The following is a 17,175-nucleotide window of genomic DNA, read 5'->3' as shown; positions in this document are numbered from 1 at the left end:
CAGACTACATGTTACGTTGTCTGTAAAGTTAATATTTAAACTGGAGTGAAAGTAAAAAAAAAATATATATATATATATAACATGTAGTCTGATGGAAAGTGCGTTATTTCATTTGTAACGGACGTAAATTTTTGAAAGGATTACGTAAACAGAGCTATTGTCTCGCGACTTAGATTTTACTCTTCAATTATTAAAGGAGTCCGAGTGATCGGTTTCAAATTTCTCGTGTATTTGCAATCATCAAAAACACGTAAGGATTTCTGATAAAATTAACATCGTGTTTTATTAAGACAAAAATATGACTACTATATATTTATTTATTTTTACACTTTATATATATATTTTTTATTTATATTATATATATATATATATACACGTTTAATCACAGATCAGAAGCTCGTATGTGGTTCTAGAGCTAAACGCTCTTGATTCTTTATGATGTCACTTATGGTAAGAACCGAATCCACGTCGTTTCACATGTACTTTTCTTACTTTTTACCTCGCTTCTTACTACAACTAGTGCAAGTATAACTGCAGAAACGTATGGGAGTTATTACAGCGCGAAATGCAATAGAATTCGGTGTTGATAAAGTTCCGAGTTCAATGCCAGATACTCGATCGGAGCGAATATAGATTAATCGTTTTACGAGGCAGAAATAACGTATTATACCGAAAGTTGCTAGCCTTGATGAAGTTTCTGTAGACTATTAGAAGAATAAAAAGAAACTGAAACAAGGTGAAGATTTAAGAAATGGAATTAATCCCGAGCCGTTAGACTTTCACTTCAACTCGGATGGAAAATTCTATGAAATAATTAGAAATATTATCCATCAGGTTCTATCTGTGATCTCATCTACTAAATGGTAAAGTCGGTTAAACCAATAAAGTAAATTGCAAGGCTATTTTCAACGATATTAATTAATTTATTTCATTGTTTTTACTGGCCAGTCGTTACGATTATCAAATTACTTTCTAACCGAGAAACCTTTTCGACATCAACCAATAAATTGTTTTTAAACAGAATTTCTCTATTATCGATTAAAATAACTGTACTTTTGCTTTCCATCGGAATAAATTTATTAACTTGTATCCTATCATGAAGACATTATATTTGTAATAGCACTTTTGAAATATATCATTATCATTATTGAAAATGTTATCGTCAATGAAAAATTCCTTAACTGTAAAAAATATTGTACCGCTACAAAGAGAATGTTTCAATACTATTTGATATAAAATACACGTGAAATAAAAAGTACATAAATCGATATTCAATTTTACAAAAATTCTGCTCCAAGAAAGCGATACATATTTTAATTTAATTAATTAATAATTTAATTTAATTCAATTTTCATACGATATAAAATAGTTTCAGAATTTAAACGGATATTTTATATGTTACGAGTGGATATATCACTAAGTAAATGAAATGATGATTAGCAAAGTGTACCGCCGAGAATTGAATGAATTCACGGTTCTGCTCTGAAATTTTGATTGAAATTCGTTCAAATATAACCAAAGGAAACAAAAAAGGTAGACAGAAAGAGAGGAGACAGGGGAGAGAGAGAGAGAGAGACAGACAGACAGATAATCGCGAAATCGCGATAGCAGACAATGAAAGAATCGCACGAAGGATCGAGGGATGCTCCGTTTGGTATGAAGGCCTCCGTCGTTCGTTAAGTCAGCAGGCTTGCGTTAAATTAGTCCGCTCGACGACTATTCGTGTACAATCGTAAATAGCGCGAGAATTGTGATAATGACGTGTCAATTTTTTCTTTTCTTCGCGTAGAAAATTTGTGGATTTAGTGCACCGTCTCAGAATATCACCGTCTAAAGAGAAAGAACGAACAATAGTCAAAAGAGAAGTTTGATAAAGTATAAGAGAGTATAGGAAAGATTTGTGACGGTTAATTTTAATCTGGAATTGGAAAATAAATAAATCCTCGATTTTAAACTAAGAAATAAAAATAGTGGAATAGAAAAGTAAATAATTGTTATCCTTTTTTAAAGGTGAAAGGGAACATAAATGAAGTGATAAAACATAGAGGTCTTAAGCAATAAATAATTGCCACCTAGTTGAGATTCATAGCTGTTCAATGTAAATTCGCGTGAATATAAATCGATCGAGTATCGAAAATCGTTTCGCGTAATTACCAGTGTTGGATCATCCCAGTGTGCTCGTTAACAACGACAGCTTTATCAATAATATCTAATTTACTATTACTGCTACAGCTATTTTAGCAAAATATATCGCTCGTATCCTTCACTCCTATTTATTCGTTTCTTCACGCTGGTCAATGTAAATTTCGAAAGATTTCTCTTTGCGACATCCCATTTCGAAATACGAAATGCACGGTCCAGCTTGATTAATCGTTCATATAAAAACATAAAAGTCTACTATCTACTATGCATTTATATTTCTGAAAACTGCTTTCTCGATTTTACGTTATGTGTCCATGTGTCCATTAGAGAGAAACATTTTATATAAAATATGAGATTAGGTGCAAGAAAGTGTGATGTCCACTGATGGAAGATACGAAATTACAAATAAATGGCGATGGGAAAGGCAATCGTTCTTAATGAATAATGTAGTAGGGAAGAAGACGTATATTTAAAAAAAGATTAAGCTATACGCGTTGTAAAGTATGAATCAATCGTTAGGGTCACCGACGAATTCGTTTTACACGAAGAAGAAAAAGAAATTTGCGAAAAAATCACATATTAAAAAGAGACACGAAGAAGGAAGCAAGAGGAAAATGAATGTAAAATATGAAAGAAGAGACTAAAAGATCCAAAAAATTATATTACCTGACATCGTGAAGCTTTGGATAAGAGCATATTCTCAGCGTCTTCGAGTTCGATCCCACGGCGTACAATTTTCCATGGGGGTGGAATTCCGCGCATCGAACCGCTTGCACGTCCTCGAGCGCTGTTACAGGAACGAATCTCGGTCTTCCGCCATTGCTATTTCCGTTGCTGGCATCGAGTTCCTGCCTCGGCTCTTGCTGAAAACGAGATCGAAATCCGGTTACGAATTACTAATGAATAATTATGATTGTGATCAATGATTAACGAGTAAATTTGTAATGCAATAAAGAAAAGTATCGATAAGATCGATACGTTCGAACCGTCATAAACGTCAATAAGTGGAAAATCGTGTTAGAGTGGGGAATTTTTAAAGTGTTCCCGTACTGTAATTACCCATTGAAGTATCGTTGCGATACGATAAGAAAATTTATCATCGTGTTCATGATACATCGATAGGCAAACTGAGTAGAACTTATGCAACGATCGGCAAACGTTTGTAAAATTAAACGTACGTGTGTTAATTAGAAATTAATAACCGTAGAAGCATTCGTGTCTCTACAAAAGGTGTCTCCTCTAGATCTTAGATTTTCAATATTAAATTATCATTTTGATAGGGAAATTTCAACCGGTTACGTTATGATATTCAGAAATTTAAATACTACAATTATGTCTTAAATAACACTCGGTACATTTTTGTTCTAAATTATATATCTGAATGGTTTCCATGCGTAACGAACCTAATTCGATACTTGAATAACTACTTTTATTTCACGTATCCATTAAAAAACTGTAACAGGTTGAATTTCACTTATTCGAGCTTTTTTATTCGTGACACTATTACGCAGAGCCGTAAGTCAAATCATATTTGAATGGCAATTTTACTGAAAAAAAGCGTCTTTCGTAGAAGTATACACGGTGTCAAAGAAAAATGAAGAATTTAATTGCAACATTCGTCAAGGCACACGCTCGTTAAGATTAATATTCCTAGCGTTTCCACGTCAGAAAACAAGCTGGAACCTTATAATAAGCGTTAAATCTTAAAACGAGACCCGGCTTGACCCTTCCGTGTACTTCGCGCAACAAAAGTCACCGTTTAGGAGCACTTTTCTGCGCGAACTAGTTCGTTCGCGACAGAACGAGCACCTTACCAGCAGGGAACATAACGAACGACGAAAACTTCAGGAGAATTAGAAAGTCAGACCTTGAAAGGATTTCAAACGCCTCTCTTTTCTACACAATCACCGTGTTTACTTGTATGCTAATCTCTGGTGAAGTTTCCTGCTCCAAGCTCTTTATCTAAAGACCTATTCATGTTGCAGTCTTGTCGATGCAATCTTCCTCTCTCATTGCCGTGGATTATTTTATTATTATTGCTACTGGTATCATTATATCATCTGTGACGAATTTTTGCTCCTTCACAATACGTATTCATTTAATTAAAGAATGTGTTTAAACATATCTTTTAACCCATTTGAACAAATCGTTAGCAACAGGTAATTACTGCGGGCAATAAACGAAATGAAACACTCATGGTATTAGTTAATAGGTGAAACAAATTGCTGTTCAGGCTTCATTCCTTTGGTCAGCTCCATAGAACATTAAGTTAAATACACTCGTTACTGTATTTAGCATATGAAACAAATTTCTATTTAAGTTCCACTTCTTTACTCGTGCTCGTAAAATATATAAAATACATAAAGCGAGAAGTTTAAGATATTTAATAGACAGAACAAATTTCTATTAAGGTCTCTCTTTTTTTTTTTTTTAACTACACTCGTAAAAATACGTATTTGCGCAAACATCGACCGTATAGTAATCACCGATTTCCTTAATCGAACAATGACGTTATGCGGATTCTATGCAGGCTTAGTATCTAACGATCGAGAAAAAAGAAAAAAAAAAAAATGGACAAAAAGAAACATTCAGGGTCTGTGAGCGGAACAACGATCTTTCAAGTATCGCGTAACACCTTCTACATACTTCTTTTCATATAGCTCGTAAAATTCTTCTGTTCTCGATCGATCTTTACTTTGATTTGTTTCTATGCCGTCATGGAATGATAGCTTGTTCTGACGTAGTAGGATTGCGAAAAAGTTTGCTATGGAAACATTCGAGGGGGGATAAGGAGCTTGAGAATGTTTTTCAAGCTCTCTCCAGAGGAAACCGAGCTGATTTAGAATCGTCTTGCGACTCTTCTTGCACAATAATTTGCACGCCTCGCCACGCTTTTACTTTCGACTGCTACGAGTTTTTCGTAATTATCGAGATAAGGGCAATTAGTAAAACAAACGAGCAACACTATTTTTCATTATGATCGTCTAATTTTTCGTTAACTGTCTATAAATCAGACTTTGGTGTGAGGAAACAAGCTGTAATTTCAAGAGTTTCTTACTTTGGTCTAGTAAATACAGACCGATAATGTTATGAGCAAAATGTTTGGTATTAGAGTAACGATCATACAACGATAAACGAATAAAATATAGATAAAAAGCTACGTAAGTTTCCAGTTCGTGTCGTTACAGAGGTTTAATTACCAAACTGTGTAAAATAGAAAAAAATACAGGACTTAAAAATGATGGTTTTTTAATAACGTATTTACTAACTTGTTTTTTGCTCTCTTGTTTTATCTTCGTTTTTTATTATATTATAAGAAAAATCGAGTTGATTAATGAACTTTAGTTTTAGTGTTGGAAATTACAAACCGAACACGAATAAGTTGAAACAAATGAACTAACTGTTTGCCGAAGCTTCGCATTGTTACCGCGAAAGCAAATATAATTACAAAGAAGAAGAAAATTTCAAATCGACAAAGATTAACAGTCAATAATCGGGACGGCACTATGATTGACGCAACGACGATTATTTTCTCGAGCGTTGCACCTATGGATCTTACACACAGTTAATAATTTCGTTGCACAACGAGGCAGAAGTTTGATTTGCAGCGACACTGGTAATATAAACGTCCTGTTCGGTCGACATCGTAAACCTTTCGAAAGATTTCTATTTATATGAGAATTCTAGAAATCGAGTATTCCATTAGCTAAAAGGAAAAAGTCGATCGAAAGAATTTCAATATCTTAAAAATATCTTACAGAACGCTTTACTTTTAATACTTGGCTACATGGTATTTCGTTGTGAGAAATACTTTTATCTTCCAGAAAATCGAGGAGGGATTACCTTCGCAGTAATTTCGATGATTGCAAAATGGAGGGCCGAGGCGAAAAAAATTCGAAAGATCTAGGACGAGACAGGTGTAGAATGATCCTGAGGAATCGTGAATCAGAAACGCTCGCTGCTTAGTCACGAACACCGTTTCTCCATCGGTGTTCACCACGGTGTGTCATTCGCGAGGGGAACGTTAATAGAAATCGACTAGATCATAAGTAAAGATACACAATTAATTTCTCCTTTCTTATAAGATAAATTATACCTTTTAAAATACAGTAGAATTCCATTTATTCGTACGAAATTTCAGTTAACGACATATTCATCCACTCGTATGAACCTTAACTCTTACCACGTAAACGAACAATTATAATTATGAGTAGATAATATGGAAATCATTGCACTCCTATTTACGAACTGCAATTATATAAACTATTTGTTCCTCGACAGATCTATGTAAATAGAGTTGTACCGTAGCTATGCAATCTTCTGCAAGTGAAGAAGATTAATGGAACGCGAAGATAATGGAGTTACAATCACAATACGCTCGTGTGCTGCGTCTTTTGCAACTTTTACGAGCCATCATCGGACTTAACTGTCGATAAACTTTCGTGCTAAGCAATTTCTGTCTTCTTTGGTAAATTTATTTCATTTATTCTTTCCTTTGCGTATCTTGAAAGAATATTGCATGATGTTTTTTTTTTTTTTTTTTAATATTGTGAAGAATTAGAAGAAATGGCGTTAAGAGGAAAAATAAAGGAGTTTACGATGAAAAACGAGGCCGTCGGAAGGATCGATCGTTGATCCATTTCGAGGTAACTTCGTGAAAATTACATCGATGATACGGCTTTCTTCCGAAGGACGTTTAACGAACCGGAAACGGCACGCCAATAAACCATCCGGGAACGACCGATAAATTTCAATGGACCTGGCAGAAGCCTAGTTTCACCGGCGCGACGGGTCACTAAACCAATGAGTTATTGGCCGTTTTTTCTTTTCTAATTGCTTAAGCCCGGGGTTCGATGATTTTTTGAGATAGGAACTGGCCATGCAATTGTACCGTGAAAATGACATGGTTTCTGACTTTTCGAGTTAATTTGACTGCTGACAATGACATCGATTAGGTACGTTTAAAATTATGAACCAGAAAAATAAATTGTTTTAACAATGTTCAGAAAAAAAATGAACAAAGATAAAATACTGGGTTTTCATATTGGAACTGTCAAATTTGTTTAAATGATAGCTTTTAGATCTTTCGTTTTAGAAATTATAAAAAAAGAAAAAAAAGAAATAGTGAAGTGATAAATGTATCGGAAGCATATCGAATCGAATGTATTCCATCAACAAGGAGATAATGTCTCTGTTAAATATTGGCAAGGATAGTGAAGATTGCTGAAACCAGCTGAAGACCCATCAACGTTAAGAAGGTAAACGTCTCGTGAATTAATCAAACAATACCATTCTTCGAGGATTGATGCGTCGTATTTATTCGATACGTTCTCCTCGTGGGACATTTACCGCTGCCTCTATGAGAAGTAATAATCGTCTGTAAGATCGTTTTCTCGCTGTATTCACAGTTCTCAAAAGAAGATTGATAGCACCGTGGGCTACCAACTATGACTCACTGCTTACGACTTTGAGCGTCAACGGGATTTCCTGTGTGCAGCCTAAAAGCATCCGATTCATTTTCAGAATGACGAGAGTACATCTTGAAGACAATTAAACATCCATTTTCTCAAATTTAGAATCACTTACCTCTAAAACACAAAGGTTCGCGTAATTTCTACGTCTGAGGAAGCTTTCACGTGACACAAATAATAGGTCTGATTATTACATAGCTGTTAACTAAATAAGATGTTAGACTATTGATCGTAGATAAAACGTGTAATATTTATCAAAAAGATCTGAAGAAACTAGCAAATGTTACGAACATTTACGTTGAACGAATGTTGAATAGCGTTATGTATTTTTGGGGATGAAAATTTCGCGTAGAACGCAATCTTCTGCTTTACAATGTAAATCCCCCGAGTAATTCAAACGTCAAATTACCATTTTAATCACCGATCTTCCATTGAATTGTCGAATAGAATCAAGACTGGAGCAGCAATCAACTGTTAATTTTCGACCGATGATTAGATGCGAATTACACAGAAGATTTAAATTAAGCTACGGTCGTCTCATGAATAATTTATTTCGGTCCGATTATCAAGTAACAAACAAAATGATTGAACGTTGCTCCCGCTTTCTATTGCAATTATTCCGTCGCAACTGTTAGCGTTTTTTGCCACTTTCGATATTAAAGCGATCACGATCTTTAATCACTTTCTACGCACGTATTACCATTGATTTAGTTTACACGCTGTTACTTGCACCGATATATAATATTAGCATCTAAAGTTCGCGATCGATCTAAACGTTAGAAGATAGAAGAAGATAGAAGAGCCCTAATCGATAGCATTCAAACGTATTACGAAATGTTTGTTGCAAAGGATGCTGCGCGAGGAGAAACACGCTAGTATAGAGGAAATCGCGAAGGTCTTCGATCGAGCGTCCACAAGGACTATCTAACGACCCGTGTCTCGATGAAAAGCAATTACCGATTACGAGAACCTTCGCGCAATCTTAGAAATTGCATTACGCCGAAGAGGCAAGAATCTCCATGGAAATATTCGAAACATTCGGCTCGTTCTATATCGATAAATCCGCATTATCTCGCCGTGTTTATCGCCACATAAATTTCCTACGCTGTTCCCAAGTGAAATCGCTTGATAGAGATGTTCGAATTAGTTGGAAACGGTATTTATTAAGGCAGCTTTCTTATCGCATTTTTCTTCACGGAAGATAGAGAAGCATCATAACGTTTTGAGTTTGAGACGGTTTTGTTTGTAGAGCAGAGACTTTTCACTTTTGACGAGGAACCGGTCGAGCCGGAAACTACGTCCTTTCTCTGTCTGCGGCCCAACAGATCGATCCACTCGATGATAATTGTACGATCTATGTTTAACCAAGTCTCGAAATACGGAGAATACGTCGCGAATTCCGGTGAAACCAGTCGCAGCATCGCGGATCTGGGTTGCGACATACTTTTTCAGCGTGACGCTGTTTCAGGAAATCGAAGATGTGTGTGGACGGGGCTTAATGGCAGCGCGCGCCGTCGCAGGGTTCCTTTCGGAGGAAGGAACTTTCGAAACTTGTGCACCGGAATTTCACCGTTCGAAATTGTTCAACGGATCTCTGTTCGAGAAAGAACGAGAGAAAAATTGCTCGTTTATGATGAAAACAGGCGTGGAAAATTTATGTTAATTTGAAGATTAATAGATAATAATTGGAGTTTCTTAAAAACTATTCTTCGTAGAAATTGTTTCTGTGCTGCAGAAGTGTTTGTTCTTCAAGAAAAGTATCATTCATTGAAAAAAGAGGAAAGATATACCTATCTTCATTGAAATTCTGTCTTTTAACAGAAAAATTGGTCTTTTAACAAAACTATTTACGAAGAAGAGATGATATTCATCTTCTACGACAAGAGTTTACCATTTAAAGTAAAAATGCTCGTCTTTTTAAAAGAAGAAAAGGAATAATTCGCTTCTTAATAATTTTGTTATTGTTTTAGAACCCTCTCTCAGTACAGAAAGAATATTTCATCAAATCAACGTTTCGTTCCAAATAGCAATAATTTCAAGATCAAACGATTTGACGTTACAGAAATATAGCGAGGACAATAAATAACATGTCAAGCTCTCGACTCGGCTACGACTATCGTTAAAATATAGCGGAGATTAAAAACCAGTTTGCGCGACGAATGGAAAAGAAATGAAACGCGTTCGAGCCGATCCAAAATTCAGAACTGGAATACAGAAAGAACGATATTACTGTGGAGAGATTTTACAAGAGGTCACTTACATTCAACGAGTTCTTATCGAACGCCTTGCAACCGGTGTCGGCGTAAGAGAGCGTGTAAGTACCTTGCTCGGCGAAGCTTAACATACTCGAAGACAGATTTTTTCAAAACCAGAGGCCTTTAGACCGATCGATCACGTAATAGTTCAAAGGATGGTCCCCCTCGGGCGTAAGATGTTCGATGTAACTCGCGCACGTGCCAGATTAGCCACGGCTCAACATTCTCTTCTTTCTATTTACGAACAAACTCGAAAGTCCGGCGCAGTTCAGTGGACTGGATTGCGATAGAACGTAGATCGTCTGACATATCCTTTTAAATTTATGTAAAAACTACCATTAAATTGCGCGTGGAAATCATTTTCTTGCCTCCTGAGAAAATTTTTAATTAAAAGAAATTTCTGATAGAATATTGCATAGGTAAGAAAAACATATATTGATGAAAGTTCAAACGATGAAAAAGTTAATGAAATAGGAAAAACTAAGAAATTATCATTCTTACGCGAACACGTTTGTTAAACCGTAGAATATTGCTAATTAACCATTAAGATTAGAGACCTGGATAAATGATTTAATGATTTCACGTAGGCCGACTGAAAAGCGAATACCGGCTAATCTTTTCATGTTTCTGCGTAAGATAAAACCATCGTTTATTATGAACTAACAAGCAGGTTTGAATTGTTTGTAATTAACCATCCAGCTATTGCTCGATTGAAGTTAATAACTCGATACGGATAATATTTCTTTCATGTTTCTCTATCTAATAACGTCAGACACTTCCTCTATTTCATGCCAACAACAAGAATAGAATGGAAAAAATAGCAAGGGTAATAATAAGACCAGCGATTGCAGACTGTTGCAATCGAGCCGCGAACACAACGTTAATTAAGCAGCTCATCGATCGAAACGACCATTTTTCCGTAAGCTACTTCCACTTTCGTTAATCCAGTGGATCGCAGGACGAACAAAAACACCGAAAAATTGCGTTCTAACGGTTCACAGAAACCACCAGGCGACGTGACCGCTCGTCCTTCTTCGCACCTCCATATTGCGCAACCAGCGGATTCACTTTCACCAGAAAAATGCTTTTTCGAAAGTGTCCGTGTTTTAATTGTTCCCAGCAGCTAGAGTTCTCTTTTCCGACGAATCTCTTGAAAATATTAAAATTTCAGCCAACGTCTCGTTTGCTCGAGCATTGAAATCGCCGATACTAAGGCGTCTGACTATGAAGGGACCGATCTACTGTATACTATACATGAATTGTATACAGATATGGAAGAAATGTAGAATAAAAGATATGAATTTTATTTCCTTTGGGTAATTACGAGAACCTCTGATATTGGAATTATAGTTTTCTTTTTGGTAGTTAATTAGATAATTGTTGAAGATTTTAGGTAAAGATATATATCGAAAATTCTTGAACGAGTAAAGTTCTTTTATTTTAATAAGTAAAATGGATAAAATTCTGAAAGGAATATTTATAGGAAAATCTACATCAATCTAGCAAAAGGTACATACTGTTCAATGCTTTGATAGTATATTAAAACGATAAAAAATTTAGAATGAACAATGTAGAGAATAATTATTCCATCATCTTCAAGCACAGAATCACAATGTATGAGACAAAAAATATCTACTTTTAATTTTTCCTACGAAATAAATACTTATCTATAATTAAGACTTGAAATTTATAGTGTCATATTTAATGGCTCCACTGTGCAAGAATTAGATAATCGATCCAGTTCGACAAATTCTAGCATGACACGTATAACTCGTTAGAAAGAACTTGTTTCTATTTTTTGTCTTCTGTCGATCATTGATCTAAGTCGTCGTACAAATTAGTCAAACTGAAATTACTCGAATTCTGTAGAAGATTTCTCCTTAATACGCTACATCGTAATAGATAGATTCAAATATATAACTTTCTAAATAAACATCGACAATTCGAAACAATTATTGATTTATGACAATTCTAAGTTTTTAAACGCTAATGAAGATCGATCAGTGATGCCTGTAACGAGAATTCTTGATAGACAAATTTCACCGTGGTCCATCGGACGTGAAACGAAGGATTAGGTTTGAGAGAAGCTACCGAAGTGCATTGTTCCCGATGGATTCGGTTTCTTTTTCTTTTCTCGTTTTAACGAAGAAGTAACGGTGGATTAACTCGAGATCACCAATCGGGAACACTTTCTATCTATGGCTAGTAAAATTACGGTTCATTAATACCGACTCATTATTTTTTAAAAAATAACGACCGATATGAAGGTAAAACATGTAATCGAACGTTTACGAGAAAAAAGGACAAGATCGCGTGAAGACGCTTTTTCTCGGCAAATTACAGCGATTTTTGCGATAGATCCTCCAGCCAACCGTGTCATCGGTGGTATTTTTATTAATGAGTCGGAAAATCGAGGCTATTTAGAAAACAGAAGGTTAATACTTTAAGATACGTCTCATTTAAATCTTATGTATCTCATTGCAAGATAAGTTTCTATCGAAAACTATAGTGGCGGACGAAAGAAGGTTTAGAAAGGAAGAAGTGTGAAGAAACAATTACAGAAAATGGAACCATAATTTATAAGAGCAATGAGCGAATACAATACATATAGCGCAATAACTTACTATTATCAAAGTAATACTAAAAAAATGTCCAATAAAAAAAGTTGCAAATTTTCATATAGAAAAATACCAATTTTAAATGTACTTTTGCCTGCCACTGTACTTCAATCTTTTTACACCGATCTATTGTATCATATTTCAATCAATTTAACTATACCGAAGTGATAAAGATAATAGAGATCATGTTGCAAAATGAAATGATACTAAAGTATAGTAATCGTATATGAAATAGTAAAATAATAGTAGAAGATAAGATTTTCCACGATAGAAGTTTGAGCGGACACAATTTGATGTTTATCAAAGCGAGAGAAAAGCCGATTATTCCCTTTCTGATACGATCGTGTCCGAACCAAAGCAGGTAGTTAGATGCGATTCAGCGATCGATCGTCGCGAAGGCGACCGTTTTGAAACAATTTCTATCCGGGCAATATATATGCGTCAAATCGCATAATTGATGCGAACGTTCGTGGACTTCCGGGATCAGGCGTTGGCACCGATTAGAAATGGCGAAACTGGAGCAATAAACTGGCGGAACACTTTCCATTAAACGCTGTTCCAGTTAATCTACATACAAGACGTGATAGGTGCAACAAATTTGCGGAATAAATCGGAACGAAATTTCCAGTAAAAGTGGTTTTACTTTTTATCAGCTAACAAATTCAGAAAAACAAGCGAGAAAACGGGATATAGAGTGCGCGAAATTTCGTGTATAAAGTTCCATATATACGGAACTCTTTTCCTGGATTTTATCTATATAAATCCGACTGAACAGGCAAAACGAGATTTTGAACACGAAAGCAATAAATTCTACTATTTTAGTAATAGGTTTCTACATATTTAATTAAGAAAATTGTTGCAGAAACGAGTCTAATTTCCAATGAAACTGTTAACAATCCTGAATCATTCGTTAAACCAATATCTATAAACGACACGGTAACGACGAGTTTAACTTCGAAAAAAATAATTATCAATTTTAGATTGGAATCCAGTCGAAACATTTACTTCAACGAATCTCTATCCTACGACATTAATTTCTGTCAGAGCCTGGTCCTAAGATTATTTTCTCTCATTTATCCCCACGAAATCCCTAAAAATCAACAAACCATATAACTGCCGCGCCTTCTTCCCGGCCTCTCGTTTCTTCTCTCATCCGGTTTTCTGCAAGTTCTGCCAATTCTCTCAAACGTGTTCAGCTCATGTTGCTCGGCCGTTTCAACATCCAAAAGGTTCTCCATGGACCGTCTAACTTGTCTGCATACACCACCGTTCTTAGGGCTCTTCCTCTGCAGATGATTTCCATTTTCATCGTGATAATCCTCCCATTCGCTCACTTCGCTTCTAACGTCCTCTAAGGACCTGGTCCTGCCTACTGAACAGGTGCATGGAGGTACGCTGCTTCTACATAATCCTCCGGAGTTTTTAGTTCTACTTCTCGATTCCATCATCATCATTCTCGGCGAAACAGCCACGGGTGGAACTTGAAGAGGTGACATGGTTTGTGGCGGTGGAATTGCATTTCGATATAAAGGCGCCAAATAATAGTAATCGCGACCTTTGTTAGAATTGGATGCGCTTATTCTAGTTGGAACGTAATTGTAGTCAGCTATATGAGGTGTTACCCATTGAGTCATCGCGTCCATCGGCATAGGACGATAACAGAAGGACGGTCCTCTGGTGGCTGGATGACTACGATACATGGGGGGCCAAGGACGAGACTGCTTGAGATCGAAGCGAGGATCCATCCGCGGATCCAGCACTCGGATGTCGCCCATGTCGTACGCCACGATCTCTTGACCGGGTTTTGAATGACAGCTGCGTATCGATGTTGAAAGTGGCGTCAATGAACGACGTAGACGTTCATCTTGAGCTACCAGTTCTGATACTCTTCAACGATCTTCATAGCGGTCGAGTTACCGTTCTCAAACGAGTTCTTTCGATATGATACAATGTGTCTGGAATATTTATGAAGCAGAAGTAGGTCGCGTTTATACTCTTGTATGATCGAATATCAGGGAGTAGCCAGAAAAAAGTCGGAAGAAAGCGAGGAAAATCGGCAACCGATGGCCTTCTTCGAACGAAGAATCGAGGAACAAAGGATGATCCAGTCGTGTTCGCACGAGTACGGGATTTTCACCACTTTCCACGCACGCTGGGAAGTCTCTCGCGAGCTCAGGCCCTGTCACTTTCCTCGTGTTTCCCTTCCGACACTTTGCACTTCACCTGTGAAATATTCGATATTTCCTGGTTTCCTAATCAACTCGTACGCGTTACCCTTGTAACAAGCGCGTTACACTTATGACGTTATTACGTGCGCGCGAATGGCAAACCCGGTACCGTTACGTCTCTCACCTTTCACCTGTTTTTCGCTGAAATCGCGGTCGGAAACGGTGCTGCTCGCTCCCGAACAAACGTACTTCCGCCGTGTTATCACGGCGAATGATCAACAGAGAGGCCCGTGGATCGTGGATCGTGGATCGCGGATCGGAGACGACTGTGCTCAGCTGAGTGCAGCGAAGGAGTGCGTAGCCGACGCGTTCTCGTCGAGTGACTTCGCCTCTCGTTGAGAAACGACCCACTTCTCCTCACAGGATTGAAACTTCATCTCCCTACCACGATCGTGGCGCGGCTCTACAACTCATCTCTGGCTACCTCTTCAGCGTCTGTGAGTTTCCAACGAGAATGCATGCCGCGCCGGTTCCGTTCGTGGACGATGCGCGTTTAGGTGATATCGCAACAGGTGGTCCACCGAATCAAACGTGACTTATTATTATTGATACTCGAGGTATTGAAGCTGGCACATGAGATACGGTTTCTTTGAGGATGACGAGTGAATTTTAAGTTTAAATTAAGATAACTTTGGAACGGAACGATGTTTGAGGAGAATTAAGCGTTTAAGATTCTAACAGGTTAACCCCGATTTTCCTCGAGTCTGCATCACCTGAAGCGAATATTATATTGCGATAAATTTTAGGTCTCGATATTACTCTCATTTTAATGAAAAATACACTAAAATGACGTAGCGGGAATAAGTTGAAATGTGAAAAATGAGAGAAAAGAAGAAATAATTTAATTTAGAATATGAAACAACAAGAAACTTGTATCCTGTGTCACTAATAATTTCGTATGTATTTTTTAAATACTAAATAATCACTAATAATATTAAGATATTAATAATCGTGTACCTTTGTCAATTATAAAATCAGCAATTATACAGTGGAACCTAGAAGCTTTTCAATCTTCATCGTACACACAGGAATCTCACCTCGCCGAATAATTTCGATAAAATCGATTGATGGAAAATCGAAATGCTCCGGAGGATATTCGCGAGAGAGCCTTTGATAATCAAACAGGAGGATTAAAAGGACATCGCGTTCCTTTTCTGTGAGCGCTTTCACTGAGCCGCCTTGATCCAAGTCGACGACAACCGTGCCCATCCTTTCGGGTTTATTTTACTTCGTACGGAAATCGCGCCATTATACGCAGGAAGTTGGAAACAGGTGGGTGTAAAGAACCGATTCAGTCGTTAATACGAGCAGCGTTAGCAGATTTGCATCGTTAAGAACTTTAATTACGGATATAAAATAGATTTCCACGAGAACTCGAAGCATGGAAACGCTATTTTTAAGCTATCTTTTTCCTGGAAATCAATCTTTGCTCATCGTTTCGCTCGATTTTACACATGTACTCTGTTTCCTATAAATAATTCGCGAAAAATATTATTAAAATAATTTAAATATTTTATCCAAAATAATTCTCGTGATCTACCATAAATTATTCATAGGTAAAGCTTTTAGATCTAATTTCATATAATTGTAGCGTGGCACGATCCTAGAACGATATCAGGCGATTTATGAGATTATTCAAAACAGAATGTTTAAATTTCCTCTTTGTACCATATAATTTTATTTTTTCCAAGTGACGACTTGTTTTTTAAATGTTGGATGCCTCAAGGATCGCCATGCTGGCGCACGATCACGCCGTCTCAATTTTCCATCTCAGCTTTCTCCGATACGCTCCGTTAATAATTCGTGGCGATGCGGCAATTCCTCTCTATTTTTTTTCCTTCCCGTATTTCTCTTTTCGCCCTCTCTTTCTTTTATTCGCGGGAAACTATCGCGTGTCGAAACCCACGCAAGATTTCCTTTCGCTAGAAACGGACCTAGCTCGATAACGACATGGAACCACTTATCGACAAGATCGTGGACAACTCTGAATTCAAAGATCAGTAGAACAAGCAACGACAGGTAATTATTGTAACTCGAACGAAATCGCGTGGAAAACTAGCCGTAAACCGGTCAAGTCGATCCGCGGAATAATTCATCTCGTTGCAATAGTTCGTCGGATGGTTCCATTATTTCCATCGTTTCTATCATTTTATGATAATAGAAAGAAATCGAGTCACTTTCACGAGCTAAACGGCATCGATAGTTTTCTGCTCTGACGCGTAATAGATCGATCCTCCCGACCAGAGGAATCCGAATCGATTTAATCGAGTAAAAGTGACGCGAAGACAATCGATTTCGTACGTTCTGATAGTCAACGAACTTTTCCTTTATCGAAGCCAAATACAATCAGAAAATGGGTCGTAACGTATGAATGGAGAACGCAGATGTCAAATCAGACGCTAGATCGGTATCGTGCACATTTTAGAGAAAGTTTGCCGCGCGACACGAAAAGTAAATTGCT

The 17,175-nt window shown here is 37.0% G+C and overlaps 1 protein-coding gene across 4 annotated transcripts in view; it reads right to left on the bottom strand.

The window, feature by feature from the left end:
• Positions 1 to 17,175, bottom strand: part of LOC139993401 (WD repeat-containing protein 47) — an 80,753-nt gene that overhangs the window by 9,052 nt on the left and 54,526 nt on the right. For all 4 annotated transcript variants that reach the window (XM_072015121.1, XM_072015094.1, XM_072015103.1 and 1 more), the window contains exon 7: positions 2,809 to 3,005. In XM_072015121.1, the coding sequence (XP_071871222.1) occupies positions 2,809 to 3,005 (197 nt within the window). The remainder of the gene's footprint in view (positions 1 to 2,808; positions 3,006 to 17,175) is intronic.

This window comes from Bombus fervidus, chromosome 2 (genome assembly GCF_041682495.2).
Source record: "Bombus fervidus isolate BK054 chromosome 2, iyBomFerv1, whole genome shotgun sequence".
In the NCBI taxonomy this organism is placed as follows: domain Eukaryota; kingdom Metazoa; phylum Arthropoda; class Insecta; order Hymenoptera; family Apidae; genus Bombus; species Bombus fervidus.
This window is presented reverse-complemented; position numbering and strand designations above follow the sequence as displayed.